Here is a 16826-nt window from a genome sequence, read left to right as displayed (position 1 = left end):
TTGGTTGAATAGCAAACTTGCATTTGTTTTGCTGCTTGCAGGTATACCCACTGCCTCACTTCTGAATTTATAATGCAAGTATATTAATTTCAGAACAAGTTAGAGCTGGAAATAAGATGCAAGTAGTTTCTTTTGCAGAAACCCCACAAGTCAAAAATCCTTAGTATAGAAAAGATCTGCTCTGACTGCATATCTTTTGAAATAATTAACATTCCTGTTCACAAATGGTTCATCTTCGGAAGATGTGGAGAAAGTGTCTTTCTTTGGATCCCTTAAGTCCATAGCTGGCAGCAGCATGGTTGTGCTGTGGTTGTGGCATGGTTATTTGAGATGTAACGGTGCTGGAGTATGCAGAGGTGAACTTTGCCTCAGTGGGAGCTGTTGGTGGGCTTCGCTCTGTGCTACTCTGTGCTTCTGTTGTGTGTAGGTGCCCTCTCTCCACTTGGGAGTTCCTCTGCCCTTCTGTTTTGGTATGGAATATCTCAGACAGCTTTCCATGAAGAGTGTCTTTCCTATCAGAGTAATCTCTGTCACAAAGCATTTTTCTGCCAGGTTGCTTTGCAGCAGTTATATACCTTTCTCATGCCTAAATTGGTGTTCTTTCTGTAGTAAAGCCCTTGGGGTCCATTTTTTTTCTCTGTATGGATGTGAAACCGCTGCTGGAGTTACACACTGCTAACAATGAGATATTTCCTCTCATGCTTACTGGGAGTTGTTTGTCTTACCTGTTTGTTAAAAGGACCAGGTGCTTTGTCTACTCCAGCTCTGTGATGGTAAATTCTGCTTTGTGTTTGATTTCCCCCCCTTGTGCAGTTATGACAGCAGGCAAGAGGCTTCCCAAAAGAAGGTGTTGATCTTGACATGCTGCACAAGAGAGCCCTTTGGTGTAAGGCAGGTGGGTCAGTCTGGGATGGTTTTGCTGGCCCTCACATGCAGCTTCTGCAATCTCTCAAGCAGTTGGATTAGCAAATACTGTTATGCATTGCTGCCATGCAGCCTCATCTGAGGGGTCTGAAGTTGCATTTTGATTATGGAGTTCTGAGAGGGATGGAGTTTGACCATGGAAGTTTGCTGTGTGATTTGCTATGCACAATCACAGATGGAGTCTGCAGCAGAAGCAGGATGGAATCCAGGTGTTCAACCAAAAGAGCTACCTTCTTGCATGGGGATGGAACCTTCCTGCTCTTCTCTGTGGTGTTGTTTTGTAAAAATAAATGGACCACTTTTGAAACCACATGAAATGAGAAAGGGGTTAACTGAGGCTGAATGAATGACTTTCCGTTCTTGGGTAAGCTCTGCAAAGAAGCATTAGTTTGTTTTGGTAGCCAAATCTCTGGTGTATTCATCCCCATCCTACAGCATTAAAAGTTGTGACTACAGCATGCACATGGATTTGTGTCCATCTACCCTATGTAACTTGTGTTCTAACCTAAAAGGTAGAAAAAGGGAATATTTTTATCCAACAAATAGTCCTTGGATGGGCATGTCTGTTTATGTGCTTTAACTTTTGCATCTGGTTATTGTAAATGTCTGTGAAGAACTTCCTTACAGTCTGTGAAAGTGTGATATAATCCAGAAATCAGCTTCATTTTACACTTGATTATCAGAAGCATTCCCTGACTCCACTCTCATGTTCTTTTGCAAGCTATGAATTTGCACAGGGGTTTGAGAAGATTATTTCAAGACAACTTGATCCTGCATATGTATAGTTTGGCCTTTAAGTACCTATTGAGACGCTGCATATGATAACACAGCTTCATGTGACCCTCAATAAATATGAAAGGATTTATTGCTTTCTATTTTTTGAGTTTGAGATAAAACTAGTACATGCTGTATCAGCAAGGAAAACGTGGTTTTCCCACTTCTGTTGGGCTTTGAAAAAGATGTACTGTAAGTTGATGTGTGTGGGTAAATTATCACTTTTTGCCTGCTTGATGTGTTCTGTAAAGTGCTGATGACAGAGTTAACCAAGGTTTTGTGTATTTTGGGTTTTTGATGACTGAGTAGTTGCACCACATAACTGTGATTCAAAACTGTGAGTTTAAGTTTAGTTAAATGTGTGTTGTCCTTTTTGGTTGTTGGGCTGAGGAATAAGCTTGGTTGCTGTGCCTTCTCCACCTGTGTGACAAGAAAGCAAGCCACTGTCACCAACTAGCTGTGTTGGCTCGAAGACTGTGCAGTTGGATCTTGGTTTGATCTGGCAAAGTTTTCAGAATGAGAATTCTAAATTGAGTAACGCTACATTTTAGTATATCTTTTGTATTATATTGTGTTTAGGAATGCTATGCCTTTATACTTCCATCCTGTCAAATATCCTTTACCTGCCCTTCTCTTTTTGAAGCTTAATCCTCCCTTATCATATATGAATGCTTGTGTAGGCTTAAGCATTTTAAGAAAGAGAATGTCTTTTTTATGTGTACAGCTCTCATTACTGCTGGACCTCTGGTACTGAGGCAAAGTCAGAGCAGGTTTGTGCTGTGTTAGAATGATGAAACTGAAGATGTGTATAACAATACAACTTTGTGAATGTGTTTGGAGTGGTTGCCAGATACTCCTCTTATTCATGTTTTTAAATTCCTTCTGCATTGACAAATTATTTTTGCTTTTTCACTAGTAATAAGTATGCAAAATATTTAACACTTCATGAATACTTCACAGTCAGTGTGACTTTACCCTATTTTCTGCAGCTGATATGACTAACTTGTAAACTGAAACCAGAAGACTGAAAGAAAACCAACATCAATTGAGTTTCATTATATTAACACTTTGCATAATTTAGAAAAGGAAAGTAGGTCACTTTCCATTTTTAATACCCACTTCATACTTTGCATAAAAACCCAACAGAATTGCAGACAGTTCATGAAAAGTTATACGTTTCCCTGTAAATCCAAATTTTAATATGAATGTTTGTGGAAATTGCAAGGGAATATTGTAATTTTGGCTCAGACGTTTCTACAGAATCTCAGCTGCTTATATCAAATTATGTTTTTTTGGAGCACACAGCTACTCAAACTTCTGAAGTAGTTTTGATCATTTCTTGTAAATAAATGACTATATTCAGATTCTTGCTTGTTTTTCTGCAGTGTTGTGCCTGTGTTATCTATACGCAGTGCTGGGGAGCGAAGAAGTAAATGTGTTTTCTCTTCCCATAGTTACTGAAGTTGGAAGATCAAGCATTTGGTTCTCATCACATTGCCTGCACTATGAGTCATGCTTTCTTCGTTAGGTTTGTTCCTCAGGCCAGGATTCATGTGATGTTCTCCTTCTCTGGGCAATCAGATTAGTCACTGCTTGAAATCCTGTTTAAAAAATAAATCGCACCACAGGTTGTTGCCTGCTCACCCATTGCATGCTCCCCCACTGCTTGCAGTTTGGGTTCAGCAGCATCATTATATTGAAAAATATATTATAGTCATGGTAACTGGCATATTATTGGAGTCCCACTGAAATTAGTCTATTAAATTGGGGACTCACAGTAACTAGCAAAGAATTGTCTATAAGGCAGGTGAATTTTAAGTAATTCAATGTGCTAAAATACATCTTGCTTGAATTTGGCTTCTTTCATTATACTGTGTAGAACAAAAACTACATTGCAAATGTAGTAGTAGCTTGAACTTTTTGAAACCTATAGATTTATAAAAGCAGTGGTTATAACAAATTGTTAACATAGATGGCATACTCTCATGATACCTGAATCAGATTTTAGTATTTGGGGCAGAAACTGGAAGTATCTGGTGGAGGTGAGATTTAATGGAGGTTTCAAACAACTTTAGGACAGTAGCAGTTTCTAGTCACTACTATATAATATACTGTTATGAAGGGTCTTGAAGTTCTTTATCTTGGTACTAGAAGATTTTAGGGGTGATGGTTCATTGTGGGAAGTAGCAGTTTGAAAGACAAACTAATGCAGAAAATGGCTGGTGGCCAGATCAGAAGTAGAAAGAGAGAGGGGAAAATATATACAGTGTAGTTGTAAACACATTACCTAGATGTTGCTGTTAGCTGGCTAAACTCTGTATCTAGTCAGTGAACAACAAATTATGATTTGGAAAACGTGTTATGTTCATGGCCCAAATCCTTTTACACAGGAGTCTGTCAATAGAAGATGTTAATGCAGGCACCTAAATTGTGCAAAGTATTGCATCTTATGAATGTGCCCAGGAGTGATATTTGGTTTGTGCCTTGAGAGGAATTAGGGTTATGACACTGTAACGGACTGGGAGTTGCTGAAATAAATGGTTATAAACTCTCTCATAGTTTATAGATGAAAGCCTGAATGGAAGGAAAGATGAATTAATGTTCCACATTAGACTTTGATTCTGGTTCTTATGAACAGCTTAATTTTTCATGTTGTAAGTTGTTAACGTGGTTTTTTTGACAGGAAAATGCTCATGAAGTAGGAGGAGGTGCAGACCAGGGTGGGAGAAAATGAGATTATCTATAGAAATCCAAATAGTGGTGTTTTGGGGTTTTTTTTGCTGAAGGTTTTTGTGGTGGTCTTGTTTTGTCTCCAATTTTCAGCTTAGTCTCATAGTTATCAGACACTAACATTTGTTACAAATACTAGTTCACATTGTTAGTTTTCCTTTCACTCTGTGTGAGACAGATTTGTGTGGTGACTAAAGAGATATGCTAGAATTCAGCTTTGGGTGAATTTTGTGGGTGTGGATGAACAGCTCATAGGGAATACCCAGCTTAAAAAAACATTGTCAGATTTGGAAGATACTCAGCCTCTAGGTGATTAACTACAGCCAAAATTTAATTTTGAGTATTGCTCTTATTTCTATGAGAATATCCATTGTAGTAGAACAGCCCTGTGTTGCTGTGAAGTTTGTTTAATCCTGCTGCATTGGCTTCCCCTGGAAGACAACATACCTGTGTATTTTGGCAATTACTTTGTACAGAGATGAGTGTGTTGGGTCTTATGTACTGTGAGATGAGGACCTGATCCTCTGTGTGCAGATGAAGCAAGAACAAGTAAATGCTTAGGTATTTGGGCATGTGATCTTCATTTCCTTGGAAGGTTCTTCCCCCAGCCACCAGCTGGGACACTGGGAAATTGGATGGGCGAATTCTTGTTTGTTTTTTTACAGTTCATTTTGCTTAGTGCTGGTCAAGCAAGCCCGTTATACTGCTCTAGATTTGTGGGTAGATCTTTACAGCTTGTTTTTAAAATAATCTCATACACTCTTAGCTTCCAATTTGAAAACTTTCCAAGGCTTAAGGCAGTGGTGGCTACAATTGTAATTTCCTCCCTATACTTAGGTCAGTTTGTCTTCATCTGTATTTTTGAAATGAAAGTTTATTTCAACAAGGAGCCAGGAATCCTGTGCTGATGAGACTTCTGAAAAACCAGATACTTGTTTAGTAAGCCAGCTGACATGGTAAATGGAATGTTTAGGATTTTGGATGATGATGATGGTCCAGTTCTGTTAGTGTATGGATATTCTGGAAGTAGCCACTTCTAAAAATTCTTGAGCCAAACTGTGTGGTGGCTGTAGTTAAGGCAGTGTGGCTTCAGAGCAGAGGCATGGTGTCCTCTTGCTTTCCATGAAGAAATCAGTGGGTTTGTAGATCAGTGGCAGTGTATCCTTGCATCTGCAGACTCAGGAGTTCAGCTGCACAGCACTGCAAGCTGGCAAGTGGTTGCTTTGATAGTCAAGCTCAAATGCTTTTTGGCACATTAGGATGTTGGAAGGGGAGATGCCATTAATGGAACTCTCAAGCTAGCAACAGGAAATTAGCATAATTTATGTAAATTCTTGTGTATTGTTATCATGCATCTGTATAATACAGGTTATTAAACAATGAAACATTTTTAAAGGCACCTATAATCATATCAGGCACCAACCTTAGTAATGTTCAAGTGAAATTTATTTTTGTTTTACTCTACTGGAAAAAGTGTTATGTAAATAAAGGCGCAGTAACTAAAACAAATACTGTGGATGGGCTTGATGATGTCCTAATCTGAGAGCTGAGTTTGTAACATAGTGTTTGTCAGCCACCTAAGACTATGGCTAGAAACGTATGATTTCCATTTTTCATTCAAAACCCATTGATAAGCATGTAGACTGAGAACTTGTTAGGATCACTCTTCTCTTAAAAGGTTTTCTTTTGTCTTGTTCCTTAGTGTAGAGGATGTTTGTCATGTGTGAAGAAACACATGAGGAATACTTAAATAGGAAAAAAGAATTTGATCTCGTTGTAGGAAAGTACCTATTTTCACTGTTCTTGAAGAAAGACTCAAGTAAAGCAACTTGAGGAGACACCAATACCTTGTTCTCTTCTTTATGATGATGAATTTTGTAATAGGATGAATGTGTTTTGAATGTGGAAGAAGACACTCTTTTCTTAATTAATTCCTAAGTCTTAGATGGTTTTCAAGATTGGCTTGAACTTCTGTGCCCAAAATCCCCCAGGATTTCAATAGCCAGGTTTTATTTTGGTTTGAACACTCTGGAGCCTGAGGACCAAACTGAACCTGATCTAAACTTGATCCTGTGAGTCTCTGCCTGGTGAAGATGTTTCTAAATATGTAATTCTAAAGCAAGAGCCCTTGTGGACAGTGGAATCATTGGAGGAAACAGTTACAGTTTCTTAACAGGACCACTAAAGTTTTGGCTGTTTAGCAATTATTCCTTTGTGTTAGTAGTTTTTAATCTAAGCAAAACACAGCCTTTGGCAGATTTGTACTTTCCGTGTTACTTTACTCTAAAAATTTTTGGTGTCACTTGTGATAGAAGTGATTAGTGTCCTGGAAGAGGGAGGGCATGACTCCTTTCTCATTGCTTGTGTTTTGTTGTTTTTTTCCACACAGCTGTTGCTTTTTGATTTAAAATTTAAAAAATGGGATGTACATAGATAAAAATAGTCCTTTTAAAAAATTTTTTTTGTGATGTGACTTTAGGTTTTGTCTGTGAATAATATAAATGAAAGCAAAAATACTTATTTCCACAGACACTTCTTTTTGCTTATGCTGATGTTTTTGAGAACAGTACTTTCGTTCCTTAGCAATGATTAGGTTCCTTACTACAGAGCAACAACCTTCAAGCATGCTAAAGTACTGAGGCTCTCAGAAGGGAACTCTTGTTGGATTTCATTGTGAGATATTGTACATCACTTGCTTGTATTTCCTGTGTCATACTGTTTTTCTAAAAATAGCAAAAATTGCTCGCTGTTTGCCCAGTGCAGCTCCATGATGGAATAGTCTGTTTAAAGTTACTTCCTCTCAGCTTCTCTGCCCCTCCTGCAGCCTGAATCTCTCCCTCATGGCCTCCCACAACAGATGTTCAGTGACTTCAACTTTGCTGAGAGAATGTCTTTCATAACTTTAGGAAGCTGATTTTCGTTTTTTAAAAAATAACTACCACCAAACCAAGCAACTCCCCCTCACAAATGCCCCATCTCAGAACAAAACCAGAAAACCTACCGAGAACTGCACAAGCCACAATCTAAACCAAGGTCACAATTCCGAGGCCACAGAACTGCCTGTAGCCAGTCCCTGCAGTTCTGAAATTGTAGGAAAAACCTCACAAGTCTCTATCAAATGCAGCTGGGAGTTGCATGAGGTGTCTTGATATAAAGTACCATCTTCAAAACATAAGCTGGATTGAAAAATAACATATGTGGAACTTTGTGTCAACACAGATAAAGACAGTCTAGCTAATTAATCCGTTTTTCTGCAGAAATATGAAAAAAATCACATCAAAGCAACTAATGCTTCCCCCAGAATGCCAAAGGAAAACTGAATTTAAATGTGAACTCCTTGAGAACACCTTTTTCCTGGCAGTATTCTACTTTAAAATAGTAGGATACCTTCAAAGTATCCTTTTACACAGAATAGCTTCAGTCTTGTTAAAAAGCAGCTGGACTGTGTATTTTTTATTTTGTGGGATTAAGTTACTGTTCTAAGGGGATCTTTAGAGAAACCTGATGCCTGCTGTTGACCACAATATTGGCAAGTAGCATGCAACCAGTTATTAAAGCGTTGAGGAGAATTGTGCTTCTCTTGTACAAACTAAAATCTTAATTTTGCAAGCAGCTCTCATGAAACTTGCTTCATAGGCATCTTTCCTCCCAGCCCTGGGATTTGATTAACAGCCCTGGTGCTGTAAGCACTTAAGTACTTAAGATCATGACAAGATCTTTTGAGCCTTCTCTCTGTTCATTCTTCTTACAAGAAAAGTAAGACTGTCAGCCTGCAGCTTCTCATTGCTCTCCAGTGAAAATATCCTCAGCTGCTTCTGTTACACCCAGCAAAATCAAGCAAGATATGTGGACAGTTTTTTGGACTTTCAGGGCTGTAAAAGGAGAACTGGAATGTCTGATCACATATGTATAGGAAAAGGGGAATTTGGCTACTTGCCATTCTGAGTGATAGGTCTGAGTCTGTCCACCATGCAGGCTGTGGCTGGTTAGCTTAGCCATTGTTGCAGTGGACAGAAAGGCTGTTTGCTGTGCCAGAACAGACTCTAGATCAGACAAGGATCTGTGGGAAGGTTCCTGACTGGTATAGGATAAGTTTAATCATGTGAGGCGGAAAGGAGGTAGTGTGGTACTATGGTGCTGGGTGTACTGGTGGAGTGGATTGTGCTGGTGGGATTTTAACAGATGCCAAATGCTCCTGTCTCTAGTCTGTGAACAGAGCTATCAGCTGGTGCTGGTCTTCAGTTTCATGCCAGAAGATTTGGGGTTGATGCTCTTCCCCGAAGCCAAGAGGGTTTCCACGTGATACTCTTGTCTAAAAAGTAGTAATTGATGTAGTGTGCTTTCTGTGATGGCTGCTTGCTGAAGCAAGGCTGTGGTATTGGGGCCATGGTATGGAGCTGCTCAGGGGTGTTTCTAATGCCTGGTTTTCAGTGGTGTTTGGTTGGGGTAATGCCTTCCCTGATAACGTGATGACTATTTCACGTGGAAAGAGGCTGGCAGGCAAGGGCTTTTAGATTAAGAACAGGTCATCTAAAAATCTCATTTTCCAGATCATCAAAATCTCTTCACAGATGGCTATTTTTGACCTGGTTTAGAAATCTAATGCAATGTGTCCCTCTGTGAGAGGAAAGTGGTGTGTATGTGTGTGTGCATAAATGCCAGCCGTCAAGGCAAAGAGAATTGTTGGACAAGTAGCATTACTAGCCACCTCTGTTTTAAAAGAAATAATTCTTTTTAATATATCAATTTCCTTTTTAGATGTATGATTTTTGTGTTTTTCTTATTTTTGGGCTTTGAGAATTATACACAGGTGTGGAGAGAAAAGAACATTTTTGACACTTGGCATGTATTGCTTAGCAAGTGTTGATTGTTTTGATTTTACTACAGAAGTACAAAGGAGCACTAAGCTACTTACATAGCTCCATAGTTGCATGCTGGGTACATTGGGTTTTGTAACTTTACTTTTAAAATTTATTTTATTTTATTGCTATTTTCTATTTGTATTGGTAAAAATTAATTCAAACTCTCTTTTCTGAGAGATATACACATTATATATACATACAGGAATTATATACAAATGTAACCATCTATTCTGCTTTCAAACATTACATTAATGTCATATAATTATCACATTAGCTGTTCCGTAACAAAATTGGTTTCTAATGTGGATGGAAGTTTTTTGACTGTGACCATTTCAATACTAAAAGGGATTATTTTCTCAATATATTCTTCCTGAGGTATTGCAGTCATGTCCCTAGTCCCCATCCCATCTGCAAAAAAGATGATCTTTTATGTGCAAGAAAATGAACTGCTTTCTCAGCATTCAACATAAATGCAACTGTTTCTGTTCAGTTAAATTTTAATGCATAGGCATGAAATTCTAGGTATTCCTGTGTATGTTAATCAACATTGAATGGTATTATATTTATGTTTCAAGTAAAATTATTAATTAGAAACTTGCTGTCATCTCGATATTTTACATATATGCAGAATTTTATGCATGAATAGCTTTTTAAGCCTAAATTGTGATAATCAGAGGTCTGGGTGTACATACATTTTCTGTTTTTGCTTGATCTGTGGAGGTTCAAGCAATAATGATTTTTCAGAAGAAAGAAAACTTGAAAGGAATGCTTGAGATAATTTTTCAAGATTTCCAGCATCTCTATTGAGATAGAGAGCTTAAATGAGAGCAGGAGAAGCTTTTCATTCTTGACATACATTGCTGCTGTGCTTTTGTTCTTGAAATGCTTCCCTGCAAGCTTCTTTGGAGAGTGTTTTTCTGAATATAGCAGAAACAAAGTGGATTGTTGTGGGTTTGGATACGATGCCCTTTTCAGATTTTAGGTATTTTGTTTCTGTACTTAAGTCTTTCAGCATTCTCCCTGAAGTCAAATGCTCTGGCACTGAAAGCTCAGCTGTTTTTATTGGATTTATTTTTGGGAAGTAGGTTTCTGTTTGCTCGTTTGTTTTCTGAAACAGTTTGAGAAATGGCTCTCTCGTGCCATCCTGGTCAAATATGTTGTTGGTAGAAAATAGCAAGCTAAATTTTTAATGCATTACAAAATCTTCCTTAATGCATTCAGATTGGCAGATGTTTGCTGGTGACCCAACATTTGGCAACACAAGAGCAGGAAATTTGTTGCGAAAGGTAGATATAATATGTGCCTGTCGTGTAGTCTTTGCTTTTCAGAAAGTTGTGTCTGGGGAAATAGATCAGAAACAAACATGACACAATAGCAAGTATCCAAATTCAATTTAAAATACCAGATGCTTAAAAAAAAATTCAGGTGGGGAAACCTTAAGGAAATGTATGTATATATTTATTCCTAGAAGCATTTTCAAAGTTTTTTTAGTTCTTACCAGTTATGCTCCCCATGCCCTTCCTTGCCATATGTAGGAGAGCCCTTTTAACTTGCTTTCCTTTGGTTGCTGGTGTTTTAGCAGGACAGGAATATGCAACACTGGAAAGAAGAAGGAACACAAATACAGTTTTTCCTTCATCTTCTTCCAGCTTGTTGCATTCCCTGTGCCTGGCTCAAGCTAAGCTATCTGTGCTGCCGTGGTAGTCTATTTTTGAACTGTAGCAACCTTGTAGTAATTCTATGAGGAGAATGGGGAGAAGATAGCAAGCCAGTGACATATTCAGAATTGTACAGTCTTTTTTAAGACTTGTCCAAAATACCTAATGTTAACTTTTCTGCAGCTGAAATCAGCTTTGTTAGGTTTAAGTGCTTAGTGCTAAATTGAGTTTGGCACACAGTTAAATTCGGACCCCTGTACATTGGAAGTGCAGGGATGGGGGGAAAAGCTATTGCAAACTTGAACAGATTATTCTGCTTCTGTGGCTCCAAATGGAAGCCTTATGCTCCAAAACCAAGTGCTTGTGTAGTCTAAATTGTCAAGGTCTTAGACATCTTAAGAAACATTCCATTTCTTCTTAGTGGAAGTGGAAAACTGAAGACTTTAAAGGTGAGTGTATTGACTTTTCATGTGCAAGCCCTCTCCATGTTCTCCAGTGTGCAGGTACTTCACACTTATGAAGAAGGGAGGAAAAAAATGGGAGTTGGCTTTTGAAAATGCAATTGATGAAGATGTCTCTTCTGCACAGATAGGTTAAGTGATTGAATTCTTGCCCAGAATAAATGATCTCTTCAGCTCTGTTTTTTGAGAAAATGGAAATGGTGCATGACTGTATCATGTATTAAGGGCTTTCTTTTTTTTTTTCATTTTGCTGGTAGCAAATCCAAAAAAATACTGGTCAGATTGTTCAGCTTCATTGTAGATGGCAAAACAGTGCAACAGAGGGAACTTTTTTGTCTTAGAGGAATCTAAAGAGCAACCGAAGCTCTAACAGAACACATTTGTTGACCTAAAATGTCTGGCTAGAGAGCTGAGTTTTTAGCTGTGCTTGAAAGCTTGATAAATTTTTCTTTCTCGACTGCTCAGTGCTGGAGGAATCTAAACAGCCATTGGGTGCTGCTGGTGTTGGGAAGAAACAGTATTTTTTTTTTTGTACATTACTCAAGTCAGTAACATGATTAATATATTGGGTTGGTCAATTAATCCGTTGTTCTAGTCTCAGTGGTTTTTCAGGGTCTTTTTTCATTTTGAAGAAAGAAATTACTGTAAAATGTCTTCTCTCTCTATCTTCCCTCTGTGCACTTTCTACCACTGTGATGCTGGTGACCTTTAATTTGCTGTACAGACTATGCAGGCAGCCATTTTCCAGTGATGTTAAATGGTGTCTTCTTTTACACTGTATTTAGGTTTCAATATTGTGGCCTTTCCTATTTTAAGTCTTTTAAGAAAGAAGAGAACTGAGTTTTCAAAATGTGGCTCTTAGAGTATTTGACATAACTATTACCTTTAAGTGCTCAAGTGAATATTGTGCACATCAAAAAAATGGAAATTAAGATGAAAAATAGAAATTTGGTTTCATGTGATGCATTAATCTTGAAGTAGGAAGTGGAAGAGTGAAGAAAAAGGGAAGCTGTGTTACTGTTTTGGTTTAATTTTGAGCTTGAAAATTTAGTGTCTTTCTCTTGGAAGAACCGTGGGAACAGTGTGCCAGCTCTGGAGGAAGACTTCCTTATCAGTGTGCTATTGAAACGCTTCCTGTTGACACTGTCTCTTTGGGGAACTGTACCCAGTTATCCAGGAAAAAGGCTGGTCTCATGTGACTTTATTGAAGAAAAATTAACAGGAATTTGCTTGCCTGGGGAGAGAAGACAGACTTGGAGGCCTCAGTTTGTGTGTGTTTGATATGTAACTTGCTTGAACTCAGACTAACAAGAATAAAACTTGGAGGTTTAGTGTGGCAGGATAGACTTCAGTGCAGACTGAGCAAGCCATCAATAATCCTCAGTGTATTTTTGTCTAGGGCTGCTGCAGTTGAACTATTGCTAACACTTCAGCTTAGTTTAACACCACATTGAGCATGCCAGCAGATGTTCCAGTCACACCTCCAAATTACAGTGGAGACAGCTTTTTTTAATCCAATGTCTCACAACTCTGAAGGAAGTGGGAAGAATGCTATCAAGTTGTATCAGCTGAGCTGAGAGAACAAACTTATTTAGAAGAACTCTGAAGTGAGGCATTACTGTCTGAAGCAACAGTTTCAAGTCCCTTTTTAGTGCCTCTATATATGCTCCATAGTTAGCTTTAGAAAACATATGCCCATGCAGTCACCCATGTACAAGCCATTTTTGAGAAATGTGGGTGTGGGATGGTTCCAAGGGCATGCCGTGGGTCATTTAGCAAAAGTGTGTGAACGGTGTGCCAGAAAGTGATCATAGGCAGGAAGACATGGAGTCCTGTGTCATTTTATGCCTTTCCTTACTTTCCTTAATAGCGGAGGGTGCAGGTTGGCTCAGCATTTCCTTGCTATGCATCTTCAGTATTTACAGGCACATGCATCAGATTGCTGTGGAACAAATCTGCCAAAAGGAGCAAGTATGTCTTTACTGAAAATAGGGTTGAAAAAAACAAGTTGATTCTGTTATTAGCGTGTAGCTATTTGGGAGCCAGAGACTGGGAAACAATGTGTCTAGGAAAGTGCACTTAAGCTGAGCTGCAGAGGTTGGATAAAAAGTTATATTTGTTACCATCATTTAGAGTTTCCTTCTGTACTGGCAAACACGCCTGTGTTCCCTTGGTCTGTGCAATTTTAGTCTTACTCCTTATATTTTTACCAGGACAGAATGACCTAGTACCCATGCTATGTGCTAATAATCTCCAGCTACTGGAAGAGTGACAGTAAATAAGACCATGAGCAGACTTACATTTAGGTCTGAGTTTTGTCTTTAAATTAAATCACTCATCCACATAGTGATACACACTTTAGGAAAATGATGAGGGGCATTGTGCAGTTTCCTTTTGGAGAGTTTTGGTTTTTATCAGTCAGTTAAGGAAGTTTAGTGCTTGGCTTTGGTTGTTAATGAATATGTAGAGGGGAAAACTGTTTTGTTCTTGTTTCATACACTTGGGTTTGCTAGTCTCTTGGTTAGCCTGAGTTCCTCAGTCCTCTCCTTTTTGTTGTTGTTAATTTATAGTACTTCTTGCTGTAGTTTTGAAACAAATGTTTATTGTGAAGAATATTCATGACTTGCATGGTACCTTTGTGCAAGGGCCTTAGGCAGCTTCACAAGTGCTAATTATCCCGTCAGAGTGCTTTGAAGTCCAGCTTGTGATCGAAGGCTGTTGGCTGTAACTGGAGTGACTGTTCTCCATCTTCACATCCGCGGTGAGTGGTGAAGCTGTGATCTGCACAGCTCAATTGCTGTGTTCTGGTAATGACTTCAGGATAAAATCAGTGGGCTGTATTGAAAAGCTTGATCGCTATGTTGTGTGGTGTTCTTGGTATCTTAAGGGAACATTGATCAAAACCTAAACATTGTATGGAAGGACATAGTCTGCATCCAAATATGTGTGAATAAATTGGGTGCAGCAGACAGTTGAGTTCTTAGCTGAGCAGCAAACCCGATCAGGACCTGCTGCATTGAAAACAGGAAACTGCTGCAAAGTTTGATGGAGACTTCACATTTGAGAAGGAGAATATAATACTTTAGCCATGTTGCTGACACTGCAGTAGTTGACAGATGACTAATTTATGGATAACATTTTAATATGTAATCTTTCTGGTGTTTTTCTTTTTGTCTGTAGGTGAAGCCAAAAATCTTCCTACATATCCGGGGCCAAACAAGATGAGGGATTGCTACTGTACTGTAAACCTGGACCAGGAGGAGGTTTTCAGGACCAAAATAGTGGAGAAGTCATTATGGTAACACATACATATATAAATGTTGTGTTAACTCTTCTCATTATCTGCTAACTAGGTTTGTTTAATATTCCAAAGACACTTTGAGGGAAGAAGAGAGGATGAATAGAGTTCTTCCTCCAGTTTTAAAAACACTAGTGGTAAAAACAGTAATGTCATGATATCTACCTGTATTTAAGGGAAAATGCCTTCACCAAGGCAATCCATATTAATTTTTTTCCCTAACAATGTACCACCAGTGCTCGTTTCTTTCAGCAATATTTGTTTTGTACTTCCCTAAGCTTTTAAAATCTCAAAATGGAGTTTAGTGAACCTTTTCTAAATTGCATCTTTCTAGGCTTAGAATTTTGCATTGGTCTGGCTGCCCTAGGGAGTTGGGTTAAGAATTTTATTTTTTTTCCTGTCACGAGGCTGTAACTGAAAGGAGAGGTTTGAACATAAGATGCCTGTCTGATTATCTTGGACACTTCCTATGAGATTTCAGAGGTCAAATGTAGAATGAAACAGAATGAGAAGCATGTAGCAAAAGTTAAAATGCTTTCTTCTGGAAATCCTTAGACTTAAAAAAATAAGGGGAACTAGGCTGGGTATACATGTATATTCTGGTAAGCAAGGCTTTTTTTTTTTGAGTGGAGAGAAAAGAAGCAGCAAAAAACAATCAAGTTCTTAACTCCTATCTTAAGAGATAACTCTCACCCTTTTCCCAATTTGAGTAATATGTTAGGAATTTGCTATTTGTCTTGTTATTGCAAATAATGTACTTCAGGAAGTATCTCTAGACCTCACTCCCAACTACTCAGTACCTGACACATTCAGGAATGTGAATGGGATTTATTCCTGTAAATCTCTTTAATTGTTTTTTCACACAAATTTTTATTATCTTTAAGCCTTGGTGTTTTTGAGTGATGGTGCTAATGCTCTTTTATTTATAGTATACAAACAAAAAGCAAAAATTGCTCTGTATGCCTTCTTCCTCACCCCTATAGCTGACATGTAATGTCCCTAAATCAAATATCCCTGAACCAGTGGTTTTTTTAAAACTGATTTTGTTGTTGTTGTTTTTGAGATTTAAAAAAAAAATTCTGGATGATCATTAGTGCTTCACAGGGAAATGGAAGATAGGAAGTGAGGTTGTGTGAGAATAGTTGGTGTCATTTCCTTGAATTAATCTAGGCATTTTTCTATTGAAAAAATAAACTCTTGGTAATAAAAATAAGCAACAAGTATAATGCCTTCAGTGGGAAAAGTTCCATCTCTCTTTAGATTGTCTTATAAAGATGGAGAGGTACATGAGGCTATGCAAAATTGGAAGGTTTCTAGGTTCCTGACATGACTAAGTTAATTTTGTTAATTGAGGCAAATTCAGGGGAGAACTGAGCAATGATCAGAGGTCTGGAAAACATAGCCAGTGAGGAAAGATTGAAATATTGGAATTGTTTAGCCTAGAGAAGAAGGATGAGAGTAGACATAAATATGTAGATAAGAAACAAAAAAACTCCAAACAACCCCCCCACCAGAACAAAAACTTGAAGTGGGGGGAACTAGTCTGTCTGTCCTGTATGGATATTGCAAGTAATAATGAACTCAAATTGCAGTGGGGAAGGAAGTTGAGGTTAAGATTAACTGTGAAGAAAAATCTCTGCTAAAGGTTCTGAATCACTGGAGTAGATTTTGTTGGTTTTTGTGTTTATTGCTGATGACTTTTAATAGGTTCTATATGGTCAGTTTCAACTAAATAATAGGGATCTTCCAGCTTTGAGACAGTGGTGGGACCAGATGACCTCTCAAAATCCCAGTATGGACCTATTTTCTTTTATCTAAGGCTTGACTAAAGATGGTCTCCTGCATCATTCTTTCTTCTCCTAGTGAATTCCGATCATCAGTGGGAGCCTGCCTTCTCCCTGTGTGAGCTTCTGTTCTAAAATACTATTTCTGAAAAACTTGCTGCTTTAGAGTCTCTGAATATCCACTTACAGACATTGATATCAACTCAGTTTTGCATTTAGCCCTATAGGTGTTTCCCTGGTTTTGCCTTTCTGGGCCATAAAAGACGAACAGATAAAAATCCCAAATACATGAGTGGTAATCCTGGGATGTCTTCCCAGTCTGTGGGTAGGAATTG

At 38.3% G+C, this 16826-nt stretch overlaps 1 protein-coding gene across 3 annotated transcripts in view; it reads left to right on the top strand.

The window, feature by feature from the left end:
- Window positions 1–16826, top strand: part of RASA3 (RAS p21 protein activator 3) — a 133731-nt gene that overhangs the window by 27462 nt on the left and 89443 nt on the right. For all 3 annotated transcript variants that reach the window (XM_064407899.1, XM_064407898.1, XM_064407900.1), the window contains one exon: window positions 14590–14707. In XM_064407899.1, the coding sequence (XP_064263969.1) occupies window positions 14631–14707 (77 nt within the window). In that variant the 5' untranslated portion in view covers window positions 14590–14630. The remainder of the gene's footprint in view (window positions 1–14589; window positions 14708–16826) is intronic.

Source organism: Passer domesticus, chromosome 2, assembly GCF_036417665.1.
Source record: "Passer domesticus isolate bPasDom1 chromosome 2, bPasDom1.hap1, whole genome shotgun sequence".
Taxonomy (NCBI): Eukaryota; Metazoa; Chordata; class Aves; order Passeriformes; family Passeridae; genus Passer; species Passer domesticus.
This window is presented reverse-complemented; position numbering and strand designations above follow the sequence as displayed.